A 27,816-nucleotide genomic window follows, 5' to 3' on the forward strand; every position below is an offset into this window, starting at 1 on the left:
CACTGCGGATGCCCATGAATCCCAGCCCCGCAGTATGAATAAATCAGAAGACACTGCGGGCCGGGATCTCGGGCAGCGCGGCCGCACAGGCGCAGTCAGCCTGACATCAAATTATGTCAGAAGACGGGCAGCACTAACTGTGCATGGCCAAGGGATAACATAACAGCGCAGGCTCCGGTACACAAACTAGCAACGCCGAGGAGGCGGCGCCCGGCACCAAGGGGGTATGAATGACGGCTGTGCTTCATCTGATTAGGAAGAAAAGTCCCGCCGCCCTGGTGATTTCACGGTATGAGGGGGCACATTTTATAAGTGTTTATTTCAGCGTGTGCAAGGAGCATAACTAAAAGAGCCACCTTGTCCAAATGCAGCATTAGTGCTGCACAAGGAGCTCTTTTAGTTACAAACGCCTGGGGGGTGACAGGTTCCCTTTAAGTTTAATGCAGATTGTAAGCAGGTCTCTAAATGTTCCAGTTTTATCCCTGGAACAACTTTTGATTTGTAGGGACTGCTCCTTCACAGGGAATGCAACAAACATGTCATCTCTATTCCTAAAGGGAGGGATTTTCCTTTACTGCATAACGTTGTAGCCAGAAAAATGCTACTGTCTGCCAGGTGTCTTCCCCAGTTTTTCATATAGATTTTAAGGATCTCTTCCAATAGAGAAATAATACAATATGAACTGGAAGAAAATACGGAGAAAATCTAAAGGTCTGTGTTTATTTATTTACGGTATATACTCGAGTATAAGCCGAGGCACCTACTTTTGCCATGGAAATCTGGGTAAGCTTATTGACTCAAGTATAAGCCGGGTATGCATTATCCCCCTCATCCCTGTCCTGCTATGCGTGGCTTCCCCTGTCCTGTCCTGCTATGCGTGGCTCTCCCTGTCCTGCTATGCGTGGCTCTCCCTGTCCTGCTATGCATGGCGCTCCCTGTCCTGTCCTGTCATTCGCTCTCCCTGTCCTGTCCTGCGATGCGTGACTCCTTGTCCTGCTATGCTTGGCTCCCCCTGTCCTGTCCTGGTATGTGGCTCCCCCTGTCCTGGTATGTGGCTCCCCCCGTCCTGTACTGGTATGTTGCGCCCTCCGTCCTGTGCTGGTATGTTGCGCCTCCCGTCCTGTCCTGGTATGTGGCTTCCCCCGTCGTGTCCTGGTATGTGGCTCCCCTCGTCCTGTTCTGGTATGTGGCTCCCCCTGTTCTGGTATGTGGCTCCCCCTGTTCTGGTATGTGGCTCCCCCTGTTCTGGTATGTGGCTCCCCCTGTTCTGGTATGTGGCTCCCCTGTTCTGGTATGTGGCTCCCCCTGTCCTGGTATGTGACTTTCCCCGTCGTGTCTTGGTATGTGGCTCCCCCTGTTCTGGTATGTGGCTCCCCCTGTTCTGGTATGTGGCTCCCCCTGTTCTAGTATGTGGCTCCCCCTGTCCTGGTATGGGGCTCCCCTCGTCCTGTTCTGGTATGTGGCTCCCCTCGTCCTGTTCTGGTATGTGGCTCCCCCTGTTCTGGTATGTGGCTCCCCCTGTCCTGGTATGTGTGGCTCCCCCTGTTGTATGCATGGCTCCCCCAGTCCCCCATTGCTCAGTTCTCCCATCCCCGCATTGCTGATCTCCCCCGTTCTGCATGGCTCAGCTCCCCCTCTTCCCCTGGTTATATGCATGGCTCACATTGTGTTAGCCGGCGGCTGCAGCTGTCACTGTGCCACAGCCGACGGCTCCTGCCGTTGCTATGCCGCTCCTCCTTCCCCGCCAGCGTTCTGGACAATTGACTCGTGTATAAGCTGAGGGGGGCGTTTTCAACACAAAAAATTGTGCTGAAAATCTCTGCTTATACACGAGTATATACGGTATTTTTACTATTGCTTGTGTGTTATCCTTTCTCTACTGTTGTATAGCATTAGATAAAAAGAGACCGTAGTGTAAGAGAAAGAAAACAATGATCTATGAGGCCTTTGTGGCCTACCCTCTAACACTCTCACACCACTCCAGTCCATCCTTAATTCTGCTGCCCGACTAATTTCTCTCCTCGCTACCCTCCTGCTTCCTCTCTTTGCAAGTCCCTTCACTGGCTCCCAATTACTCAGCGTATCCAGTTTAAACTACGAATACTGACTTACAAAGCCATCCATAACCTTTCTCCTCCGTATATTTCCGAACTAACCTCTCAATATCTTCCCTCATCTCCGGACCTCCTTCGCTCCACGCTTATTCGCTCCTCACCCAATCGCCTCCAAGACTTCTCCCGAGTATCCCCCATCATATGGAATTCTGTGCCCCAACACGTCCAGTTATCCACTGGAACCTGAAAACCCATCTCTTCAAAGAAGCTTACAACTTGTAATGACCACCTCAACACCATCGGAGCTATAGCAACCCTCGACCTACTGTCTCCTTCCCCATAATCCTGTAGAATGTAAGCCCGCAAGGGCAGGGTCCTCGCCCCTCTATATCAGTCTGTCATTGTTAGTTTTGTTTACTGTAAGTGATATTTGTATTTTGTTGAAACCCGGTCTCATGTACAGCACCATGGAATTAATGGTGCTATATAAATAATAATAAATAATCTAAGGCCATGTTCACACAGTGCGTTTTTTACCGCGGAAACGCAGCGGTTTTGCCGCTGCGGTTCCGCGGCTGTTTTCCATGCAGGGTACAGTACACTGTACCCTATGGAAAACAGGACCCACTGTGCACATGGTCCTGAATTGAAAAAAAAAAAACCGCACTGATTAGCTGCGGTAAAAAAGAAGTACCATGTCACTTCTTTTTGTAAAACAGCAGCGGTTCTGCACCCATAGACCTCCATTGTGAGGTGAAAGCCGCAGTAAAACCCGCAGATGAAAAAAATATCTGCGGGTTTTACTGCGGTTTGTGGTGCAGAACCGCTGCAGTGTGGCTGCCCCCCCGTGCCCCAATCCCACCCCCCCCATGCTCCGATGCCACCCCCCCGTGCTCCGACGCCCCCCCCCCCCCGTGCCCCCATCTCCCCCCATCTCCCCCCCTTATACTTACCCGGTCCCGTTGTCCGTCCGGCCGTCTTCTCCCTGGGCGCCGCCATCTTGCAAAATGGCGGGCGCATGCGCAGTGCGCCCGCCGAATCTGCCGGCCGGCAGATTTGTTACAAAGTGCATGTTGATCACTGAGATATAACCTATCTCAGTGATCAAAATAAAAAAAATAGTAAATGACCCCCCCCCCCCCCCCCCCCTCTTTGTCACCCCCATAGGTAGGGACAATAAAAAAATAAAGAATTTATTTATTTTTTTTTCCCACTAAGGTTAGAATAGGGTTAGGGGTAGGGTTAGGGTTAGGGGTAGCGTTAGGGTATTTTCAGCCATTTTAACCCTAAAAAAATTCCTAGAAAACACACAGACTCTGGCTAGAAAACTGCATCAAAAAACGCATCAAAAAAGGACCAAAAAAAGGACCTGCGTTTTCTGCCAAGAGCTGCAGTTTTTTAAAAAACAGTCCTGAAAAAAAAAAAGGATGGAAATCAGGAACGTGTGAACATACCCTAAAAGTTTCAATGTTATTTAGTCTATTGTTTACAGAAATGGTTATAAAACAAAGGGTCTGGAAAGAATAGGCAGAAATTGGTTGGTTCTGTAGCAGTTTGCCATTCACTTTGTGTATGCTACTAATTAATTTTTATGGTTTCTTGCAAGATATTTCAGTAAGTTTCTATTTCCGAGCAGCTTGGTGAACTTTATCCTGCCTTCTAACGGAACATATCTGCAGTTTCATATAGTAGATCAGCCTTAATACGAGAGTGACGGGAGGAACCTTTAGAATTTTTCATTTTTATGACTTAATAAAACCATTCCACACAAATCTGACCTATTTACCAAGCTTGCATTATCATGGCCTTTATGTACAGTCGGTGGGGGTCAGAACTATGAGTGTATCTTTCATTTACTTTTATTGGCACTTGTCAATCTTTTGCTTCATATTGTATGACTTCTTGTGGTAGACACCCTGGAGTAAATAAGTGAAAATGACAGATTCTGTGATGATTCTGGGTTGTGTAATATACTTAAATATATATATAATTTTTGTATTCTCATATGTTTTAGAAAGAAGACACGGTTCAATGTGCAAACCTTCCCCCTCTCCGGCTTCTCCTTCCAACACACGAGCATCAGTTGTACAGATGAAAACAAAATCGTGTATCAGCAGCCATAACCCAGTCAACAGTAACTCAAAGCCATTCAAAGCGCCCAAAGACAATCTACTTACCTCCAACAACAAGCAACACACGGTGTTCTCTTCAAAGGTGTCAAGAGACAAACCATGGTATGTAACAGAAATGAAGATGAGTGATAACGATGGTTGCATTTCTGAATTTTGGTGGAATCAGTATAAGGGTTCAGTGAACGGGACAGTGGCTCAGGTGTTGGCACTGTTGCTTTGCAGTGTTAGGATCCAAGAACATCTGCAAGGAGTTGGTATCTTATCAGTGTTTTCATGGGTTTTCTCCGGGTACTCCAGTTTCCTCCAACACTCCAAAGTTATACTGATGGCGGCCATCACACATATATGATAGCAATTTCCTACTCGTATAGCGCCTTCATATTCCACAGCACTGTACAGAAATGACCATCTCCGTCCCCATTGGAGCTCAGTTTCTCTTTGGACTATGGGGAAGCACATCTTCCACACAGACTGTACAGCTCTTCTGTCCTAAAAAATAAATCAAGAGCATGTGACCTCTCCATCAGCATCCTGGGAGGGGGTTGATGTCTGGTGTGGTCACTTACTCCTCTAACAAGTAATATTTTAGGGGCAGGAAATATTTGGAATAAACAAAAAAAAAATTATTAAAAAAAAAATTGTACAAAAAAAACACCCACACCTATCAAAATATAAATGCCGAATAAAATTCCAGAATTGCTGTTTTTTTGTCCCGACACTTCCATAAAATAATACAATAAAAGCCCAGAACATCCTATTGCCATGTTATTTAGCACACCATTTCACCAATCTTGGAATTATTTCAGGTTTTTTTTAAATTTCAATGAACTATGCAACTCAAAAACAAAAGAGCAAAAACAAAGTCTACTGGTCATTAAATGGGTGAAATGGTATAAGGACATGTTTATCGCATTTCTACTTTTTACTTTTCAGTTGTGTAACAATAAAACCGCAAGTCTTTCAAGATGCACTTTAGTTCTCAGTTACATTATTCTGTGGAAATCGAGGAGTTGTAGGCACACCTATTAACCGTTTGAGAAGCCATTCATTTCTTTCATTCATATCTCTTATGCACCCTACCCGGAATACATTTAGAAAGTCCAGATTAAATGCTGTGTTTTCGCTAAGGAATTGGGCTAAGTTCACACTGGTTTTCGGAGTTCTGTTTTTCTGTTTTTGATCTAGCTTTTAAAAAATAGTAAACCAACATACGGTACTCATGTGGTCTTAACGCTTTTAGCCCAGCTCAGGATGCCCAAATGGTCTGTGCCACGATTGGGAGGGATGACATCCTGATTGGTCACTTACTTGCTGAGGCCTGTGATTGGTTGTAGATGTCAGGTCATTGGAATAGAACATTGGATGTATCTCTGCGCTGTTAAGTCATCTGACTCCCCTTTAACTCTGATCACTGTTGTTTAATCCCTTAGATACCATAGTCAATAATCACTGTGGCATCTGCATCTAAGTGCTTAGTCGCCTTTATTGCCATCTCAGTAACCCCCCATAGCACAATTGTGGGGTGCCGATAGGTTGTTATGGCAGTCTTCTATCTTTGTACTCATATTAACCCCTTTGTGACCGGGCCACTTTTTAAAAATCTGACCAGTGTCACTTTATCTGGTAATAACCCTGGAACGCTTGAACATATCCCATTGGTTTTAACCCCTTTCTGACCTTGGATGGGATAGTACGTCCGAGGTCAGATCCCCTGCTTTGATGTGGGCTCCGGCGGTGAGCCTGCATCAAAGCTGGGACATGTCAGCTCTTTTGTACAGCTGACATGTGCCTGCAATAGCGGCGGGTGGAATCACGATTAACTAGTTAAATGCCGCTGTCAAACGCGACAGTGACATTTAACTAGCGCTTCCGGCCATCGGGCCGGAAATGAGCGCATCACTGACCCCCGTCACGTGATCGGGGGTGAGCGATGCGTCGGCATGACACCCAGAGGTCTATTGAAGACCTCCATGGTTGTTGATGACTGATTGCTGTGAGCGCCACCCTGTGGTCGGTGCTCATAGCAATGCAGCAATTCTACTACATAGGAGCGATCTGAGCATCGCTCCTATGTAGCAGAGGCGATTAGGCTATGCCAGATTCTAGCCTCCCATGGAGGCTATTAAAGCATGGCAAAAGTAAAAAAAAAAAAAAAAAAAAAAAAAGTTTTAAAAAATATGAAAAAAATTTAATCACCCCCCCCCTTTCGCCCCATTCAAAATAAAACAATAAAAAAATCAAATATACACATATTTGGTATCGCCGCTTTCAGAGTCGTCCGATACTGTATGTCAACAAAAAAAGGATTAATCGCTAAACGGCATAGCAAGAAAAAAATTAAAAACACCAGAATTAAGTTTATTTTTTTTGGTCGCTGCAACATTGCATTAAAATGCAATAACGGGCGATCAAAAGAACGTATCTGCACCATCATTAAAAACGTCAGCTCGGCACGCAAAAAATAAGCCCTCACCCAACCCCAGAACACGAAAAATGGAGACCCTGCCGGTATTGGAAAATTGCGCAATTTATTTATTTTTTTTAAGCAAAGTTTGGAATTCTTTTTATCACTCAGATAGAAAATAACCTAGTCATGTTAGGTGTCTATGAACTCATAATGACCTGGAGAATCATAATGGCAGGTCAGTTTTAGTATTTAGTGAACCTAGCAAAAAAGCCAAACAAAAAACAAGTGTGGGATTGCACTTTTTTTTTGCAATTTTACCCCACTTGGAATTTTTTTCCCCTTTATCTAGTACATGACATGCTAAAACCAATGGTGAAATAAAAATAAGCCCTCACATGGCCATATTGACGGAAAAATAAAAAAGCTATGGCTCTGGGAAGGAGGGGAGCGAAAAATGAAAACGCAAAATCGATAAAAGCTGTGGTCATTAAGGAGTTAAGATTGTCTTTTCGTGACAAATTATACATTATGAGAATGATAAATTTAGGTTGATGGGTTTTGCATCTATTTATAAAAAAAATAAAAAATTTGCAATTTTCGAACTGATTATCCCTTTAATCCAGATAGTCATATCACACAAAAACATTAATAAATAACATTTTCCTTATGTCTGCTTTATATCCTAACCATTTGTAAAATGAAATTTCATTTTATTAGCATTTTAGAAGGTGTAAAAATATAGAAGTAATTTTTCATTTTTTCAAGTTGTCTCTTCAGAGAGGAAGAGGACTAGAACTCTAGTGCCACCTATTGGAGGTAGCAATCCTAGCAGTCAACCTCCAATAGGTGGCACTAGCGTTCTAGTCCTCTTCCTCTCTGAAGAGACAATTTGGATATTTCCCAGAGGAGCTTTGCGGCTTTAAGTCTCCTCACATCGACATGCTTATCATGTCACTCTCCGCAAGGAGAAACAATACTTCTTGGATCCCGGTCAGACGCCTATCAATCAGCCAAACCAGATCTCCACTTTGCACTGACGAGGGGCAGTACCCCGAAACACAGTGTCTGCAAATTGAGATTCTGGTTTGGCTATTATCCTAAGTCATGTGACAAGGCTCGTTAAAGGGTCAACATTGACTGCTAGGATTGCTACCTCCAATAGGTGGCACTAGAGTTCTAGTCCTCTTCCTCTCTGAAGAGGCAATTTGCATATTTCCCAGAGGAGCATTGCGGCTTTAAGTCTCCTCACCTCGACATGCTTGTCATGTCACTCTCCGCAAGGAGAAACGATACTTCTTGGATCTCATTTTTTCAAGGAAATTTACAAAACCTATTTTTTAGGGACCTGTTCGGTTTTGAAGTGACTTTGGGATCCTATATATTGGAAACCCCCCAAAAGTGATACCATTTTAAAATTCACACCCCTCAACATATTCAAAATTGGTTTTGAGTACTTCATTAACCCTTCAGGTGCTTTTCTGGAATTAATGCAAAGTGGCATGACAGGAACATTTCCTAAATGTAGGTAACTTCTGAACAGGCTGCTATAGCTGGAAGACTCTAAGACCATTATTTGTCCATGAACTGCCATGGGAAACATCAGGACCACATGATCATGATCTCAGGGTGCTGATGTGGTTATAGAGGGAGCCCCCACACTTTGTTAATCATCTAGATCAGTGGTTCCCAAACTCCAGTCCTCACGGACCCCACGGGTCATGTTTTCAAGATTTCATTAGTGTTGCACAGATGGTGGAAGTATCATCAAGGCATCAGGAATTCTCTCACCTGTGCAACACTATGGAAATCCTGAAAACAAGGGCTCTGGGGTTCATGAGGACTGGAGTTTGGGAAACCCTGATCTAGGTGCTACAGTCGCAATTGTAAGCATCATTTAAGGGGTTAAATGACCATAATCGGTGACAACACTGATCATGGCTGATGCAGCATGTTTTCAGCTATAGTGTACAGCCGACAGCTGCTGGATTGTTTCCTGTCTCTTATATACCCACAAGGTTGGCAACGGCTAGTTCAACAATAATGACAATGTCTAGTTCAAAGTCCTCACATTGCTTGATTTTCCCATTGTAATGTGGGTTTTCACTGAAAAGTAATTAGTTTAAACTATTCTCCCTTGATTTTATGTAGCAAGCTGGAGACTAGTGTCTCAATTGCTATACAGGGCACTCTGTCTCTAAAAAAGTGGCCTTTTACTATATGTTGAGGAAACGCATGGCGTCTCCAAAACAAAAAGTTACTTCTGAAGCTTGTGAAGAAGTCAGTCTAGTCTGAACATTATTTCATTCCTCAGTAACAAAATGATGATGAATTTTCCCTGTTTCAGTACTCATCATGGACAGGGCTGGGAGCGTTTTTGGCTCGACTGTTAATTCCAAATTAAACATAATGTAAAAAATATTTTAGAAGGGTTATCTGAAAAAGGTCAACCTTCTGTTGTGTTGCATGAATACTTAGACCTATATAAGGAAGAAACTAATGGTGATCTGTGAATGTAATTTCAGTCTACAGTAGTTTCTTTATAGTTGTTGCTTTCCCTAGTTTTTTTTTTTTTTTTTGTAAAAATCGGATTTATTTTTCTTTTCAATATTTGTGAATGTTAAGACTTCAACCCCTTTCTGCCATTGGACGTACTATTCCGTCCATGTGGGGTGGGCCTCACTTCCCAAGGACGGAATAGTACGTCTAGCGAGATCGGCCGCGCTCACGGCCTATCGCAGCTGACATCCGGCACTATGTGCCAGGAGCGGTCACGGACTGCCCCCGGCACATTAACCCCCGTCACACCGCGATCAAACATGATCGCGGTGTGCCGGCGGTATAGGGAAGCATCGCGCAGGGAGGGGGCTCCCTGCGGGCTACCCTGAGACCCCCGCAGCAACGCGATGTGATCGCGTTGCTGCGAGGGTCTCTTGCCTCTCCTCCCTGCAGCAGGCCCAGATCCAAAATGGCCGCGGCATCCGGGTCCTTACCAAGTGCCTGCTCAGAGCAGGCGCTTGGTAAGCCTGCAGTGCTGTAAGTCAGATCACTGATCTGACAGAGTGCTGTGCAAACTGTCAGATCAGCGATCTGTGATGTCCCCCCTGGGACAAAGTAAAAAAGTTAAAAAAAAAATAATAAAAAAAAAAAATTCCACATGTGTAAAAAAAAAAAAAAAAAAAAAAAATTTAAATTCATATTTACATATTTAGTATCGCCGCGTCCGTAACGACCCAACCTATAAAACTGTCCCACTAGTTAACCCCTTTAGTAAACACCGTAAGAAAAGAAAAAAAGGCAAAAAACAACGCTTTATTATCATACCGCCGAACAAAAAGTGGAATAACACGCGATCAAAAAGACAGATCTAAATAACCATGGTACCATGGTACGTCATCTTGTCCCGCAAAAAACGAGCCGCCATACAGCATCATCAGCAAAAAAATAAAAGTTATAGTCCTCAGAATAAAGCGATGCAAAAATAATTCTTTTTTCTATAAAATAGTTTTTATCGTATAAAAGCGCCAAAACATGATATAAATGAGGTATCGCTGTAAACGTACTGACCCGAAGAATCAAACTGCTTTATCCATTTTACCAAACGCGAAACGGTATAAACGCCTCCCCCAAAAGAAATTCATGAATAGCTGGTTTTTGGTCATTCTGCCTCACAAAAATCTGAATAAAAACCGATCAAAAAATTTCACGTGCCTGAAAATGTTACCAATAAAAACGTCAACTCGTCCCGCAAAAAACAAGACCTCACATCACTCTGTGGACTCAAATATGGAAAAATTATAGCTCTCAAAATGTGGTAACGCAAAAAATATTTTTTGCAATAAAAAGCGTCTTTCAGTGTGTGACGGCTGCCAATCATAAATATCCGCAAAAAAAAACCCACTATAAAAGTAAATCAAACCCCCCCCTTCATCACCCCCTTAGTTAGGGAAAAATTAAAAAAATGTACTTATTTCCATTTTCCCATTAGGGTTAGGGCTAGGGTTGGGGCTAGGGTTAAGGCTACAGTTGGGGTTGGGGCTAAAGTTAGGGTTGGGGTTGGGGATAAAGTTAGGGTTAGGGTTTGGATTACATTTACGGTTGGGATTAGGGTTTGGATTAGAGTTAGGGGTGTGTCAGGGTTAGGGGTGTGATTAGGGTTAGGGGTGTGTTTGGATTAGGTTTTCAGTTAGAATTGGGGGTTTCCACTGTTTAGGCACATCAGAGGCTCTCCAAACGCGACATGGCGTCCGATCTCAATTCCAGCCAATTCTGCGTTGAAAAAGTAAAACAGTGCTCCTTCCATTCCAAGCTCTCCCGTGTGCCCAAACAGGGGTTTACCCCAACATATGGGGTATCGGCGTACTCAGGACAAATTGGACAACAATATTTAGGGTCCAATTTCTCCTGTTACCCTTGGAAAAATACAAAACTGGGGGCTAAAAAATAATTTTTGTGGAAAAAAAAATATTTTTTAATTGCACGGCTCTGCGTTATAAACTGTAGTGAAACACTTGGGGGTTCAAAGCTCTCATAACACATCTAGATAAGTTCCTTAGGGGTCTACTTTCCAAAATGGTGTCACTTGTGGGGGGTTTCAATGTTTAGGTACATTAGGGGCTCTGCAAACGCAATGTGATGCCTGCAGACCATTCCATCTAAGTCTGCATTCCAAATGGCGCTCCTTTCCTTCCGAGCCCTCCCATGCGCTAAAACAGTGGTTCCCCCCACATATGGGGTATCAGCGTACTCAGGACAAATTGGACAACAACTTTTGGGGTCCAATTTCTCCTGTTACCCTCGGGAAAATACAAAACTGGGGGCTAAAAATAATTTTTGTGGGAAAAAGTTTTTGTTTTATTTTTACGACTCTGCATTATAAACTTCTGTGAAGCCCTTGGTGGGTCAAAGTGCTCACCACATATCTAGATAAGTTCCTTAGGGGATCTACTTTCCAAAATGTCTAAAAATGAACCATACGGCGCTGCTTAGTTGCTCCAGGTGAATAAGCAGCAAATATATGGACGAAATCACTCCCAATCGTCCCAGAAGTGGTTAATCAAAGAAAACTATATGTGATATTTGCACTAAGTTCACCTATATGAAACCATAAATAACTATTTATGGCTTCATATAGGTGAACTTAGCGCAAATATCACATATACTTTCCAAAATGGTGTCACTTGTGGGGGGGTTCAATGTTTAGGCACATCAGTGGCTCTCCAAATGCAACATGGCGTCCCATCTCAATTCCTGTCCATTTTGCATTGAAAAGTCAAACGGCGCTCCTTCCCTTCCGAGCATTCCCATGCACCCAAACAGTGGTTTACCCCCACATATGGGGTATCGGCGTACTCAGGACAAATTGGACAACAACTTTTGGGGTCCAATTTCTTCTCTTACCCTTGGGAAAATAAAAAATTGGGGGCGAAAATATAATTTTTGTGAAAAAATGATTTTTTATTTTTATGGTTTTGCATTATAAACTTCTGTGAAGCACTTGATGGGCCAAAGTGCTCACCACACCTCTAGATAAGTTCCTTATGGGGTCTACTTTCCAAAATGGTGTCACTTGTGGGGGGTTTGAATGTTTAGGCACATCAGGGGCTCTCCAAACGCAACATGGTGTCCCATCTCAATTCCAGCCAATTTTGCATTGAAAAGTCAAACGGCGCTCCTTCGCTTCCGAGCTCTGTGATGCGCCCAAACAGTGGTTTACCCCCACATATGGGTGTATCGGTGTACTCAGGACAAATTGTACAACAACTTTTGGGGTCCATTTTATCCTGTTACCCTTGGTAAAATAAAACAAATTGGAGCTGAAGTAAATTTTTTGTGAAAAAAGTTAAATGTTCATTTTTATTTAAACATTCCAAAAATTCCTGTGAAACACCTGAAGGGTTAATAAACTTCTTGAATGTGGTTTTGAGCACCTTGAGGGGTGCAGTTTTTAGAATGGTGTCACACTTAGGTATTTTCTATCATATAGACCCCTCAAAATGACTTCAAATGAGATGTGGTCCCTAAAAAAAAAAATGGTGTTGTAAAAATGAGAAATTGCTGGTCAACTTTTAACCCTTATAACTCCCTAACAAAAAAAAATTTTGGTTCCAAAATTGTGCTGATGTAAAGTAGACATGTGGGAAATGTTACTTATTAAGTATTTTGTGTGACATATCTCTGTGATTTAATTGCATAAAAATTCAAAGTTGGAAAATTGCAAAATTTTCTAAATTTTCGCCAAATTTCCGTTTTTTTTCACAAATAAACGCAGGTAATATCAAAGAAATTTTACCACTATCATGAAGTACAATATGTCACGAGAAAACAATGTCAGAATCACCGGGATCCGTTGAAGCGTTCCAGACTTATAACCTCATAAAGGGACAGTGTTCAGAATTGTAAAAATTGGCCCGGTCCATAACGTTCAAACCACCCTTGGGGGTAAAGGGGTTAAAGCAATTTAAGTCCAATAAAGTTGCACTCTGTAGTGCTATACCATGTAAACATGAAATATATGAAATTGCTTATTCCATTACTGCTTGAAAATAGGAAAAACTGAAGATACTTAGTGCATAAAGTGGCCAATTCATGTATGCCCAGAAGCCAATGACAAGATGATATTCTTTTGCTGGGGACCTACCCTAACATGATTCCTCTCTTCGGCTGATGGCCTACATTTATATGGGTAGGTAGAATCCTGCTATAATTAAAACCGCCCAGGCTTATGGGTGACGTGCTCGTCAGAGGGCCTATGTATACAAATATCAGACTGACCATCCGTTCTAAACAGAATGCTGGTCTGAACAGGGGCATACGAAGAGTAGCCATCTTTATAGATCACTAATAAAGTTGCACTCTGTAGCGCTATAGCATGTAAACATGAAATATATGAAATTTGAATTGCATTACTGCTCTAGAAAATAGGGAAAAGCGAAGATTTGGAAGTAACGGTTAGTCTTTTGATAAATTTTTAATTCCAGTCATGAATTCTGATCTTCGACTTGGTTACTTTAGGACATTGATGTTGTTTCAAACACTTTTTGTGAAGGTTTAGCTTTAATTGGAGGAGGTGTCTTATCTGGCTGGAAAATCTCACTTGCAGTCCTGGTGTGTACTGCAGCCGGTTTTCCTTCAGGATTTACGTGTATTTTACTGCATTTATTTTACCTTTTACCTTCCAGGGCCTGCTGTAGAAAAGCATCCCCAAAGCATGATACAGTACATTGCCATGCCTTATGGTGCGTATGGTGTGGTGTGCAGTGTTTTGGCTTGCGCCAAGTATAGCATGTTTTCTTGTTGTGTTTTTTTATAAGCTTTCTTAATTTTAGTCTCTTCAGAACATAAGTTGACATTGTTGTAGTTTTTTTTAATTAGTACTGTGGTTTTGTAGTGCTAAATCTTCCATAAATCTCCAATGGATAAAATACTCAAGTAGTAGTCTGTCTTTGCCATATTAGCAATTGCAGTTTGTGATGCCTTCAGAGTTGTCTTGGATTTCTTCCAAAACTAGGAACTTCCCCTTGCCGGTATGCAAAATAATAATAATAAAAACAAGTGTGTGTGTGTGTATCAACTATGATGTCATAATGGTTGCCATTATGATATCATAAAGGTTGCCATGCCAAAGATGTCAATGGTTGCCATGGCGACGATGCTGTCATAATAGGTTGCAATGGTGACGGTGATGTCATAATAGTTGCTATGGTGATGATGTCATAATAGGTTGTAATGGTGATGGTTATGTCATAATGGTTGCCATGGTGACAATGATTTCATAATAAGTTGCCATGGCGATGATGATGTCAGAATGGTTGCCATGGCGAAGATGTCATATGGGTATATGGGCACGGAACTATGGGATGAAGGATGTGTGATTGGTATATGGGCACGGGACTATGGGATGGAGGATGTGTAGGATGGGTATATGGGCATGGGACTATGGAATGGGAGGATGTGTATGATGTGTATATGGGCACGGGACTATGGGATGGAGGATGTGTATGATGGGTATATGGGCACGGGACTATGGGATGGAGGATATGTACGATGGGCATGGGACTATGGGATGGAGGATAATCATTATAATTTGTTATAACGAACCACCGTTAGTTACTATGCCCGGGCAACGCTAGTAATAATAATAATAATTTTTATTTCATTAGCACCAACATATTCCGCAGCACTTTACATTTTATAGGGGACTTGTACAGACGACAAAGACATTACAGAATAACACATAACTCAGATACCAAAAGGAGTGAGGGCCCTGCTCGCAAGCTTGGTCTATGAGGAAATAGGGGAGACAAAACAGGTAAAAAAAAATGCTTGTACTGTATGGTACAGCCATCAATATAATAGGGTATTCACATACTGTTGCATGAACCGTTAACCAGCCAGTATGTGTGCAAGTTAAGACACAGAGGCCTGTTAAGTGCGTGGAGGGTGTGTGAGCAGGTGCTGCGAGCGTTCCGATTTCGAAGAAAATGTTTTTTGGGCAAAGCGAGGATAGCTTGATAAGTGAGGTGAGGCGATAGGCCCGTATAGAGAATTGTGGTTTTTAAGCCAGCCTTAAAGGGAACCTGTCACCCCCAAAATCGATGGTGAGCTAAGCCCACCAGCATCAGGGGCTTATCTACAGCATTCTGGAATAATGCTGGTATTCATGCTGCAGCTCCGGCGCAGGCGTACTTTGTCTGCCCTGTTGAGGGCAGAGCAAAGTACTGCAGTGCGCAGGTGTCGGGAAAGGTCAGAGAGGCCCTGTGCACTGCAGTACTTTGCTCTGCCCACAACAAGGCAGACAAAGTACGCCGGAGCCGCAGCATGAATACAAGAAGAGGACATCATTCTATGAAGGTGGGAGGCGCTGGACCGGACCGCGACGGCCATCGGACCAGAACCGGACCGGGACCGCCCCCGGGTGAGTATAATCTATCCTCTTTTTCTCATCTTTCAGGATACATCGGGGGCTTGTCTACAGCATTCCAGAATGCTGTAGATAAGCCCCTGATGCTGGTGGGCTTAGCTCACCTTCGATTTTGGGGGTGACAGGTTCCCTTTAACCCCCGGGCTGTTTTTGCATTTTCATTTTTTGCTCCTTTTCTTCCCAGAGCCATAGGTTTTTTATGGCCATGTGAGGGCTTGCTTTTTGCGGGACAAGATGCACTTTTGACCCCATTGGTTTTAACATATCGTGTACTGGAAAACAGGAAAAAAATACCAAGTGCGGTGAAATTGAAAAAAAAAAAGTGCAATTCCGTTGTGTTTTTTTTTGTTTGTTTGTTTGTTTTACCATGTTCACTAAATGCTAAAACTGACTTGCCATTTTGATTCTCCAGGTCATTATGAGTTCATAGACACTAAACATGTCTATGTTCTTTTTAAGTGGTGAAAAAAAAATCCAAACTTTGGTTGAAAAAAAGGCGCCATTTTCTGAGGCCTGTAGCGTCTCCATTTTTTGTGATTTGGGGCTGGGTGCATGCCAAGCTGAAGTTTTTATCAATGCCATTTTGGTGTAGATACGATCTTTTGATTGACTGTTATTGCATTTTATTGCAATGTCGCGGCGACCAGAAAAACATAATTCTGGTGTTTTTACTTTTTTCTCGTTACTCCGTTTAGCGTATCAGGTTAATTATTTTTTTATATTGATCGAGTGTTTCTGAACACGGCGATACCAAATATGTGTATGTTTGATTTTTTTTATTATTTTAATTTGCATGGGAAAATTGGGGGTGATTTGAACTTTTATATTTTTTTTAAACTTTTTTTTTTTTTTTTTTACTTTTTGCATGCTTCAATATTCTCTATGGGAGACTAGAAGATTCTTTAGCATCATAGAGTGCAACCTTTTTTGTATATTGTATTAGGAGGTAGCTCCTCCTGGTATGCACCTATTCACACTAGTCTGGATGAGCCAGTCAGTTTTTTGTCTTTTGTAATGTTAGCTTACTGACCGAGCACTCCGCCCTCCACCAGGTGGTGATTTTAATTACAGCAGGTCCCTACTTACCCAGAAATACAGGCATTGCTGACAGAGGTGTCCACATTCACCCAGGAATTCAGTCATCAGCCTTAGAGAGGTATTCACACAGGTCAGGGACACATCAGGCTGAGACCACCTTGACGATGGTTGATGGGTACATAATATTTGGCCAAAGTTTATGCTAAGCGTCTCATATTTTCTACCAAAGCCGTATTGCTATTCAAATTTCACATATTCCAAATTGACATGCTTTAGCATCATAGAGTGCAACCTTTTTTTGTATATAGAAGCTGCAGTTGTCACTTGCTATGATCGCTGACCACCGCTGGAGACCTCTGATTGTCATGCCAACCCATTGGTGACCAGCGATCACTTGACAGGGTCACCGATGGGCGCGATTTCCCAATCTCATCCCGGAAGCATGAGTTAAATGCTGCTGTCAGAGATTGACAGCAGCATTTAACAAGTTAACAGCCGCGGGTGGATTGCGATTCCACCTGCGGCTGTTAGAGGCACATGTCAGCTATTCGAAACAGCTGATATGTGCAGGGAAACGTGAGTTTAGCGCCGGAGCCCACATCAAAGGGAGGGAGTCCGACGTGGGCTTATTACGCCCAGTGTTGCAAAGGGGTTAAAATTGTGTGTACTGGGAATTAATCAAATTGTTCTGGGTAGTGCATTCCAAAGAATTTTCACAGCACATGAAAAGTATGGGAGTGGGAGGTTCGAATTATTGAGGATGTTAGTCTTAGGTCTACAGCAAAACTCCCCATAGAGAAAGCAGAGGTGATTTATTACTGTCTTTGCCTTCCCGATTGCTGTATAGACAGCAATAAACATGCACTGGGTATATAGTAATAGAAAGTGCCAATGGCATTTCCTCTTTTGGACTTGTGATCTCTGGTTTCTGACCTGGGACTGGAGGGTATGTATGCGTTATTCATACTCCCGACCAGTGGTCATGGCCTCCCTCCCATAAACGTGTACGGAGCAAGTCCGCACCCGCTAGTCGTCCACGACTGCATCACTAAACAGGATGCTGCCTCTCTCAATATAAGTGTAAGGCGTGACGCCTCAACCACTAGACGGGCCCTGGCCGGAAGTATATACCGCACATACCTACCCTCTGGTCCCAAGTCAGAAACCTTCGAATGCCCACAGCACAGTGTGACTGCAGACTTACCGATTTGTACAAGACAATCCCTTTAAATAAATATTCAGTAGATTAAATGCATTTCTTTTATAACATTTTTTTAAATTAAAATATTGTAATAGCTGCAGATATGAGGATCGGTCATCTTACATTTATTTTCTTGTTTTTTCTTTTTGATCATACAAACCTGCTAAATTGCAGTTACATGTGTGTAGAAATTTAGTTTTCCCTGTGAATTATTTTTCTTACACTGAATAGTTTTCTGATATATGGTCCTCCAGGTCACCTGCCTTATGATCTTTGCTGTGTTTTTGTTTTAGAATTGCCTGGTAACATGAAAGCCAAATTTGTTAATAATGGGTTTGGCACTTCCTACTGTACCTGATCACATTGCAGTACATGTAACAGGGTAATCTGTAATGTGGCTACACAGATCACACTCTACTTATTGGGCCTGCCAACTTTAGCTACCCGGGTACAGTGTAGATTATCCTTCCACTATCCTATGAATACAGTGAAGCTATGATCTAAATTCACAGTCTGAAGCCCATAGTATTATTACAACAATCTGCAGCCAAATCTTCATCTTTATTATTTGTCTGATCAGTATTTTCAAATCATTTTGGTTTTAACAAAACAAAATTAGAGCTTAAATGAAAAAAAAAAAAAAAAAACAGGTTAATGGAAACACGTCGTGATCTTTCTTGAATTCACATCTTTCCCAGATAAAGAATGCTGATAAAATACTAAAGTGAGAATGAGACCTTACCTTACACTCAAGGAGAGAGCCTATTAACAAATTTTTCTACAGCTGTATACCTTTGATTGCAAGATGTAAAACACATGAACCCATCAGTTGTTTTTTAAAGGGAATCCATCATCAGGTTTTTGCTACCTCACCTGAGAGCAGCATGATGTAGGAAAAGAGGCCCTGAATCCAACGATGTGTCACTTAGATTCTTGGGTGCAGCCTTTCTGACACGATCGGTTTTTAGATTTGTGGTGAAGCAGAGCTGAGAAAGCTAACCCTGCCAACATCAGTGAGCTGCTAATCACAGGATTGGGCGGAGTCAGACCAGGGGGGGCTGCTGTGTTGAATGACAAGCTCTTGGTGCTAAAACAATCATTGGCAGTAAACAACACCATGGAGCTTCATAAGAGAGACATCCCTGAAATCTGTTTTCTCACCCCTACAGCATGCTGTCTTCAGGTTACATAGCAAAAAATCTGTGGACAGATTCCCTTTAATACTGTGTGGAGATTTTGAAGTTCTCGATTTTATATCTTGGCAACAGTCTCATGTGTAGATGCTGATGCACTGAAGTTTGTGTGTTACATATTTAGGAAATATGGATGTATTGCCACTTTGTGAAGGAAATCTTCAAGAATTCCTGTAAGAACATACTTTCATCGAAAATGATCATGGTATACAAAAGGCATGATTCACATAGTGAATTATGATATATTCTAATTTTCTGGTTTACGTATAGAGAAAGTGTATAAAATATGCATATTGTTCTTATCCCTTTAGTGGGAATTATCTTGTTGCTCCACAGTGTTTGTGTCTTGTGTTTGCCAGCTCACTCTGTGGTTTTGTATCATGAGGTTGTGGGAGCACCTGGAGTTTATGTAGTTGACTGTTAGGAGCCTCAACTGTCTTTTTCAGTTCTAAACTTCCTACTACGCCTCAGTGTAATGTCCTTATGACTCTACCTGGAAACATATTCTAGTGCTGCTGGTGTGTAGAAGACAACCCCACTCCCTTTTGTTCCAATAAGTGTTCCATTTTCTTAATATAAAAGTACGGTACTTAGATGTTTCTAGATAGTGGAACTATGAGATGCGAATCAGATCGGACCTGTGTATTATGTGAGTGATTTTGTTTTCCAGCGGTCCTGTTCCTGTAGTGAGCCTCGAGAAAATCCCAAATCTTGTGAAAGCAGATGGTGCCAATGTTAAAATGAATTCCACTACAAACTCCTCTTCAGCAGCATCTTCAGCATCCTCCCTATCAAAACAGTCTGTGGTACCGAAGCCCGTACCCCCTTCACCAGAAAAGATCCTCAATGGCAAAGGAATATCATCTGTAGACAAAAAGCATCAAAATGGCACCAAAAACAGTAACAAGCCTTACAAAAGAATTTGTGGTGAGTGAAGCCCAGATATATCAGATAGTCTTCCTCATATATCTGTGATTTATGTATGATGTACCGTCTAACTGGAGCAGTAAAGACAAGACTTGATATACAAGTATTTATCTGATGTGATGTGGTTAAAAAAAAGCTTCAACATGTGGATAGGTAAGGATTTACAGGACGCTCTTCTATTTTGACTGGTGTCATTGGGAGCATAATATGTCAAAATAAATTTCCCATAATAATAATAATATACCACAAATAGAGACCCTAACAACATTGTCTTGTGATTTATAAATCAAAGGAAGGACAATGATCCATTAAAGTGTTGGGGACTTAGGAACTGTCTGATAAATTCTGGTAGCTGAAGCAAAGCCTACACTTCAAGATGTAAGAGTATATTTTGTTGTATGTGCTGTGAATTCATACACATAATTGTGGAATTTAATGGGGCCCAGTCGGTATGGGGCAAAGCCATGGGCTTTTCTGTAAAGACCCCCCAAAGCAGTATAATTTTTTATCACTGATTTCTTTCCACTTTTTTTGGTGCATTTGAATTGTGTTGCAAAAATCAGTTTCATGTGCGCTGAAAATCTTGTCTTGATTTCGGTGCAGAATCGACCCTGAAATCAACGTTGAATCTTCAAAGTGTGAACATACCTTTACTACTTACCTATGCAACCGTGAAGGACCCTAAAATCTTTACAAAAGAAAATTTTAGGAGAGAGATTTTCATTTTTAATGCATCTCCGTATTGAATATGGCATAATAATATCTATATTACATACACAAAAAGGCATTTATTGGAAAAGTATGTTAGGCAAGTAGAAACCATCATTATGGCTATACAAAAGTACAAAATTGTTATTAATGTGTACCACATAATGTATAATCCATATAAATGGCATGGATAAGTGAGTTCAACAAGTTACATAGGTGGGCAGAGGAGGGAAATGTATCATACTCAGTATCCCAGTTTCCTGACTTTAAGGCTATGTGCACTGTTATGAACTGGTGATTCAGAACCACAATGGACCTAGTGGTTAAGAGCACACAAAGTGACCTGATAGTTACTAATAACATAGGACGAGCTCTGAGATGTGGGAACTCTGCTGACCGCAATCCCTAATCCTATCACACCACACTAGAGGTAGCCGTGGAGCGCTCCTGACCAGACCTAGGCGCCTCGGGCACAGCCTGAGAAACTAGCTAGCCCTGAAGATAGAAAAATAAGCCTACCTTGCCTCAGAGAAATTCCCCAAAGGAAAAGGTAGCCCCCCACATATAATGACTGTGAGTAAAGATGAAAATACAAACACAGAGATGAAATAGATTTTAGCAAAGTGAGGCCTGACTTACTGAATAGACCGAGGATAGGAAAGATAGCTTTGCGGTCAGCACAAAAACCTACAAACAACCACGCAGAGGGCGCAAAAAGACCCTCCGCACCGACTAACGGTACGGAGGTGCTCCCTCTGCGTCTCAGAGCTTCCAGCAAGCAAGAAAAACCAATATAGCAAGCTGGACAGAAAAAATAGCAAACAAAAGTAACACAAGCAAAACTTAGCTTATGCAGGGCAGGCAGGCCACAAGAACGATCCAGGAGAGAGCAAGACCAATATTGGAACATTGACTGGAGGCAAGGAACAAAGAACTAGGTGGAGTTAAATAGAGCAGCACCTAACGACTTAACCTCGTCACCTGAGGAAGGAAACTCAGAAGCCGCAGCCCCACTCACATCCACCAGAGGAAGCTCATAGACAGAACCAGCCGAAGTACCACTCATGACCACAGGAGGGAGCTTGACCACAGAATTCACAACAGTGCACATGTAGGAAATGTGGTGCATAATCTTCTGCACTAAATCTGCATCTCCTGGCAGAATCCGCAGGTGCGTTTTATGTGCGGAATTGATGCGGATTTTGTGCAGTTTTTGTCACTGCGGATTTCTATTAATGGAGGGGTGCAGAAACGCTGCAGAAACGCACAAAGAAGTGACATGTACTTCTTTGAAATCTGCAGCGTTTCTGCACGGATTTTTCTGCACCATGTGCACAGTTTTTTTTTTCCACATTGATTTACATTGTACTGGAAATCACAGTGCAGATCTGCAGCGTTTCTGCAGCAGAACAATCTGCTGCAGATCTGCACTAATTCTGCACTAAATCTGCATCGTGTGCACTTACCCTAAGGCTGCCGTCACACTATCAGTATTTGGTCAGTATTTAACATCAGTATTTGTAAGCCAAAACCAGGAGTGGGTGATAAATGCAGAAGTGGTGAATATGTTTCTGTTATACTTTTCCTCTAATTGTTCCACTCCTGGTTTTGGCTTATAAATACTGATGGAAAATACTGACCAAATACTGCTAGTGTGACGGCAGCTTAAAAGTTGCAGTTTCTTGATCAGCCACATTGGTGAAAAAATGCATTGCATTTGATGAGTGGGCAACCTCAGGCACGACACATTTATTTTTATTTAAGCCAGAAAATTGACATAAGTTATATCTGAAATCTATTCCAGATTTGGGACATTCGTTTTCTGGAAAATGGACAGCCCAGTGATCCACCTGCTAATAAATTTAGCACATTTAAGTGTTTTTTTTGTTTTTGTTTTTTTAATTAAGACCAGCAAAATAAATGCCAGGCTTGATAAAGTCCTATGATTAACTATTACATTTCTGTTACATGTCGTGAAAAAAATCTCAGTAATTCAAAAATATTTTTTATGCTCTTGTATCTAGATATTCTGGTTGCAGACTTATTTTTCTGCTCAATGGGATTGTTTGATTCTCTCACATATGTGCAGTGTTGTTTGGAGAAGACATTTCTAGCGCCCCAGTTGTTATGACCGGCAGAGCAAGTGATGAGAATACTCAGCCGTGAGCAAGTTGGATTGAGCATGTGCGACCAACCAGCATTGAGTATGTGTGACCAACCAGCATTGAGCATGTGCGACAAACCAGCATTGAGCATATGCGACCAACCAGCATTGAGCATGTGCGACAAACCAGCATTGAGCATGTGCGACCAACCAGCATTGAGCATGTGCGACCAACCAACATTGAACACGTTAGGTTTTTGTTCTGAGCAAGTGAATTCCAGAAGATATCATTCCTAGTATGTAACAGCAATATCTAGAACCAGAAGCAATAAAAAAATTCTAATTGAAAAATTGGTATGTTTTATGTGATCTGACAGAAAAATGTAATGTAATAATATACTGGTTTTTTTTATCGCATTTGGATCAGCATTGTAAACATATAATTTGTCTTTTTTCAAGCGGAGAGAGAATTTGACCCAAATAAGCACTGTGGAGTGCTGGATCCTGAGACAAAGAAGCCCTGCACAAGATCCCTCACATGCAAGGTACATTTTCTATTAGCATACACAAACACTGTGTTTAACCCCTTAGTGACGGGGCCAAATTTCTAAAATCTGACCAGTGTCACTTTACCAGTATTCTTGTAGTTTGCTTTTTTGTGAAATTAAGCATAAAATCATAATTAAAGTGTATTAATGCAATGTTTGCACTTTTGCAAACATTTCTATATGAAAAATATTACCATATTTTATTCAATCGCCATGACAGCACCACGAGAGATGAGATCCACCCTTCAGGGACAGGAAACCTACAGACCTAAAAGGGCGACACCTCTCTCCCACACCAGTTGGTTTCCTGTCCCTGACAGGCGAACCTCTTCAGACAGGCCTTATGAAGAAGTTCGAAGAAAAGAAGACTACCCAGTCCTGGCAGGCCGATTCAGGTAGCGGGGGTCCCCTACCTCGGACTGTCCAGGATGCCGGAAGCACCACACAGCAGGGGAACTGCTTGTGTCAGGTGTCGGCAGAGAGAAGCAGCCTTTAGAGGGGCTTTTTTCTTAGTGACCCGTCGCCGAAGGTACCTGGTAAGTATATGGTGCCTGCTTCTGGGGCCATGCCTGGCGGGGCCTTCCGGGGCTGGTCGCGTCCTGGTGAGGTGTGCGCATTGATCAGGGCGGCGGCTGGCATGTTCAGCGGTGCATGGGCTCGTCGCAACCGGATGGGGTATTCTTGATGAGGTGACCAGCGGTGCAGCCTGATGACGCGGCTGGGCATTCGCGGTAGAGCCGCACCTGCTGGTGGCGTCTCCCTAAAGATCCGAGGCCGGACGTGATAGGCGGTGAGAACGGAAGTGCGGCCGGGCCTTGGGAGGCCCTATTGTCAGCCGAGGGCGCGGCCTTGGGAGGGGGTGGCCAGTCTTCAGCATGGTGCCGGGCAGGACACATGGAAATCCTGCTGACCCCCATCCGGGGGCGGTACCGTTGGAGGTATATTTAAGAGGTGTATGGGGGCTGCTTGATGTCTCAGACCAATGGAGTCGCCGGAGCAAGAAGCACCGCAGCCGGAGAAGCGGCAGCAGCCTCAGCCCGTAGAAGAGACCCATGCTATCTCACAGCGACAATCTAGTGGCAGTAGTCACGCTGGTGGAGTTAAGAGTATTCAGAAGTCGAGACCAACAAAGTCCTCAAGCCGTAAAGCATCGCCGGCAAGGAAGGACCCCCCACTAGCTACGGTACCATTCACTACGCATCTGGGTAAGTGATCTACGTGAAAGTTCACTTCGTGATCTTCTGTTCCTCCTTATGTTCCCTCTCTCCTTATTAGGGGAGAAAATGTTCCACTAAAGCCAAACACAGGGAGTGTGCCGAGTGTGGGGAACCGCTCCCAGATGGTCATGAGAAAAGGTTGTGCAAACCTTGTATACAACACTTAATAGAGGAGGAGGCCCCTGACCTTACTGCCACCTTAAGGGATATGGTTAGACAAGAAATCAGGGGTTCTATTAAATCCATATCCCAGAAGACAGATTTTAAAAGGGGAAAAAAAATCATCCTCCGTTTCAGATTTTGGTTCAGACTCGGGTGAATTAAGCTCAGATTACTTTCCATCTTCCTCTTCATCCATGGACGCTGAGTCGAGTCAGTCCTGTCTACCACTAGATAGAGCTAATCATCTTGTTAAAGCAGTAAACAACACTATGGGAATTGAGGAGCCACAGTCAGAGTGGTCCATGCAGGACATAATGTTTAAAGGGTTAGATAAAAAATCCTGTAGATCTTTCCCGGTGATTGATAAGATAAACGCGTTAATTACAAGGGAATGGAAGAAGCCTAAGAGGAAAGGATCGCTCCCACCAGCATTTAAGAGGAGGTATCCATTCGAGGAAGAAGCATCATTCTCATGGGATGAAGCCCCGAATCTAGGCGCGGCAGAAGCCAAGGCGTGCAAAAGGACCTCGCTTCCATTTGAGGATTTAGGGAATCTAAAAGACCCATTAGACAGAAAGGCTGATGTTTTTCTTAAGGGTGCCTGGGAAACGGCGGCAGGATCTCTGAGACCAGTAATTGCGGCTACTTGTACAGCATGGTCACTAATGGTGTGGCTTGACCGCCTAGAGGATTAACTCAAAAATAAAGTCCCTAGAAGTGAGATCCTATCCTCCCTTCCTATAATTCAGGAGGCAGCAGCTTTTCTTTGAGACGCCTCGGCAGATTCTGTAAAATTGGCAGCCAGATCTTCAGCCCTTTCTAATGCAGTCTGCAGGGCTTTATGAATAAAGTGTTGGCCAGGAGATTTGCAGGCCAGATCAAAGCTATGTGGCATTCCCTGTGAGGGGGCGCACTTGTTTGGGCCAGTACTTGATGAACTGTTAGAAAAAGCGGGCGATAATAAAAAACGATTCCTCTTCCTAGGAAGACCCTCATACAGACGGGATTACAATAGAGGATGGTTTAACCGCAAAAGATCAAATAGAGATAGATCCAGATATGATGGTAACAGGAAAAGAGGTAGAGGATATATGTTTAACACCTCTCGGGACTATAAAAAGCCTCAATGACTGCTGGACCAGGTGGGGGGCAGACTTTCAGCCTTCTACCCTGCCTGGTTGAAAATTTCCAATAGCCCGTGGGTCCTCAGTATTATTGCAACTGGTCTAAAGTTCGAGTTCCAAAAGATTCCTCAAAACAGATTTTGTCTAACACCCATCCGCTCTTCTTCTACAGAACAGTTGGCACTAGAGTCGGAAGTCCAGGAACTTCAACAAAAAGGAGTGCTGATTAAAGTGCCCACAGTACAGAGAGGTAAGGGGTTTTATTCCCCCCTCTTTCTAATAAAGGGCCTAAATAGGTTTATACTGGTTCCCTCCTTCAAAATGGAATCTGTAAAGACGGCAATAAAACTTATGTTTAACAATTGCTTCATGGTTGTCTTAGATTTGAAAGACACCTATTATCATGTCCCAATACATGCAGAACACCAACAATTTCTTAGAGTGGCAGTTTCAATTAATGATACGGTAGAGCATTTTCAATACCGAGCTCTTCCCTTTGGAGTCGCGGTCGCACCCCGTGTATTCACTAAGATAATGGTAGAGGTCATGGCACACCTTCATGAATTCCCTACTTAGATGACTTATTAATTGTGGGACATTCTGAATCACATTGCACCGACCAATTGGGGAAGGTGACATCAGTATTGCAGAATTTTGGTTGGATCATTAATCATAAAAAATCTCGTTTACAACCCTCTAAGGTACAGGAGTTTCTGGGTCTTGTCATAGACTCTAGCGGGCAGGAATGTAGTCTTCCAGATGCAAAAGTGGATAGTATCCAACGGCTGGCAACCAGAGTGATTAATAATCCATTAGTCTCTGTAAGAGGGGCAATGTCACTGTTAGGATCACTCAGATCATGTATCCCGGCGGTTCTCTGGGCTCAATATCACACCAGAACACTACAGTGGGACGTATTTCGTAACACCCGTCACCTGAGAGGCCATCTTGACAGTAAATTTTCACTATCCACTGAATCTATACAATCTTTACATTGGTGGACACACATACCAAATCTACATAGAGGTGTTCCCTGGACAAATAATGTATCCAGAATAGTAACTACAGATGCTAGTCCCAGGGGATGGGGGGCACACATGGAGAATAGTTGCGTCCAGGGACTGTGGTCTCAATCCGAGCAGAATTCATTGTCCAACCTAAAAGAATTATTATCGGTAGAACGCACCTTAAGGAATTTCCTTATACCCCTACAGGGTAGACATGTCAGATTTTTCCGACTACCTAAGCCGCAACAAACTCGGACAGGGAGATTGGACACTGAATCAGACCATCTTGAACCAGATCGTACAATTATAGGGGTGCCCAGACATAGACCTTTTCGCAAACAAGGAAAACAAAGCTACATCGATTCTGCTCCTTAAACCCCAGGGAAAACCCATATGCGGTGGACGCTCTCCTAATCACGTGGCACTTCAATCTCGCTTATGCCTTTCCCCCTCTAAACTTAATTCCGATAGTTCTGAGGAAGACAGGGCTTGGGTAACTATGGTAGCCCCGTTCTGGCCCAGAAGATCATGATTTCCTTGGCTGAGGAAGATGTCAATTTCCCAGCCATGGCTTCTCCCAGAAATACCAGATCTCCTCTCCCAGGGCCCAATTCTCCATCCACGAGTCGCCAATTTACATCTAGCGGCGTGGAATTTGAGAGGTCATTACTAAAGGCGAAAGGGTTTTCTCGAGACCTAGTAAACACATTAATAAAGAGTAGAAAGGTGCCTACAACAAACATTTATGTTAGAATTTGGAAGAAAATCTTAGAGGTCTCAGGGCACATATTGGCCAAAAAGTCTGTGTCAAAATTTTTTGGGAATTCTTACAGAAGGGATTAGAAATGGGTTTAGCTACAAGCACCCTCAGGGTCCAAATGTCGGCTCTAGGGGCACTGTACAATTGTAATTTAGCCAGCAATCACTGGATAGCTAGGTTATTCAAGGCTGCAACTAGGTCCAGGCCAGTCATTAGGCAAAAATTGGTTCTATGGGACCTAAAGTTTGTGCTCTCAGCTCTAATGGAAGCGCCATTCGAGCCTATCGACACTGTCCGAATTAAAATCCTATCTT

The 27,816-nt window shown here is 42.9% G+C and overlaps 1 protein-coding gene across 3 annotated transcripts in view; it reads left to right on the plus strand.

The window, feature by feature from the left end:
* ATXN7L1 (ataxin 7 like 1) overlaps window positions 1-27,816 on the plus strand; it is a 234,773-nt gene that overhangs the window by 156,597 nt on the left and 50,360 nt on the right. For all 3 annotated transcript variants that reach the window (XM_069765083.1, XM_069765084.1, XM_069765085.1), the window contains 3 exons: window positions 4,069-4,288; window positions 19,616-19,872; window positions 23,144-23,229. In XM_069765083.1, the coding sequence (XP_069621184.1) occupies window positions 4,069-4,288; window positions 19,616-19,872; window positions 23,144-23,229 (563 nt within the window). The remainder of the gene's footprint in view (window positions 1-4,068; window positions 4,289-19,615; window positions 19,873-23,143; window positions 23,230-27,816) is intronic.

This window comes from Ranitomeya imitator, chromosome 4, assembly GCF_032444005.1.
Source record: "Ranitomeya imitator isolate aRanImi1 chromosome 4, aRanImi1.pri, whole genome shotgun sequence".
NCBI lineage: Eukaryota > Metazoa > Chordata > Amphibia > Anura > Dendrobatidae > Ranitomeya > Ranitomeya imitator.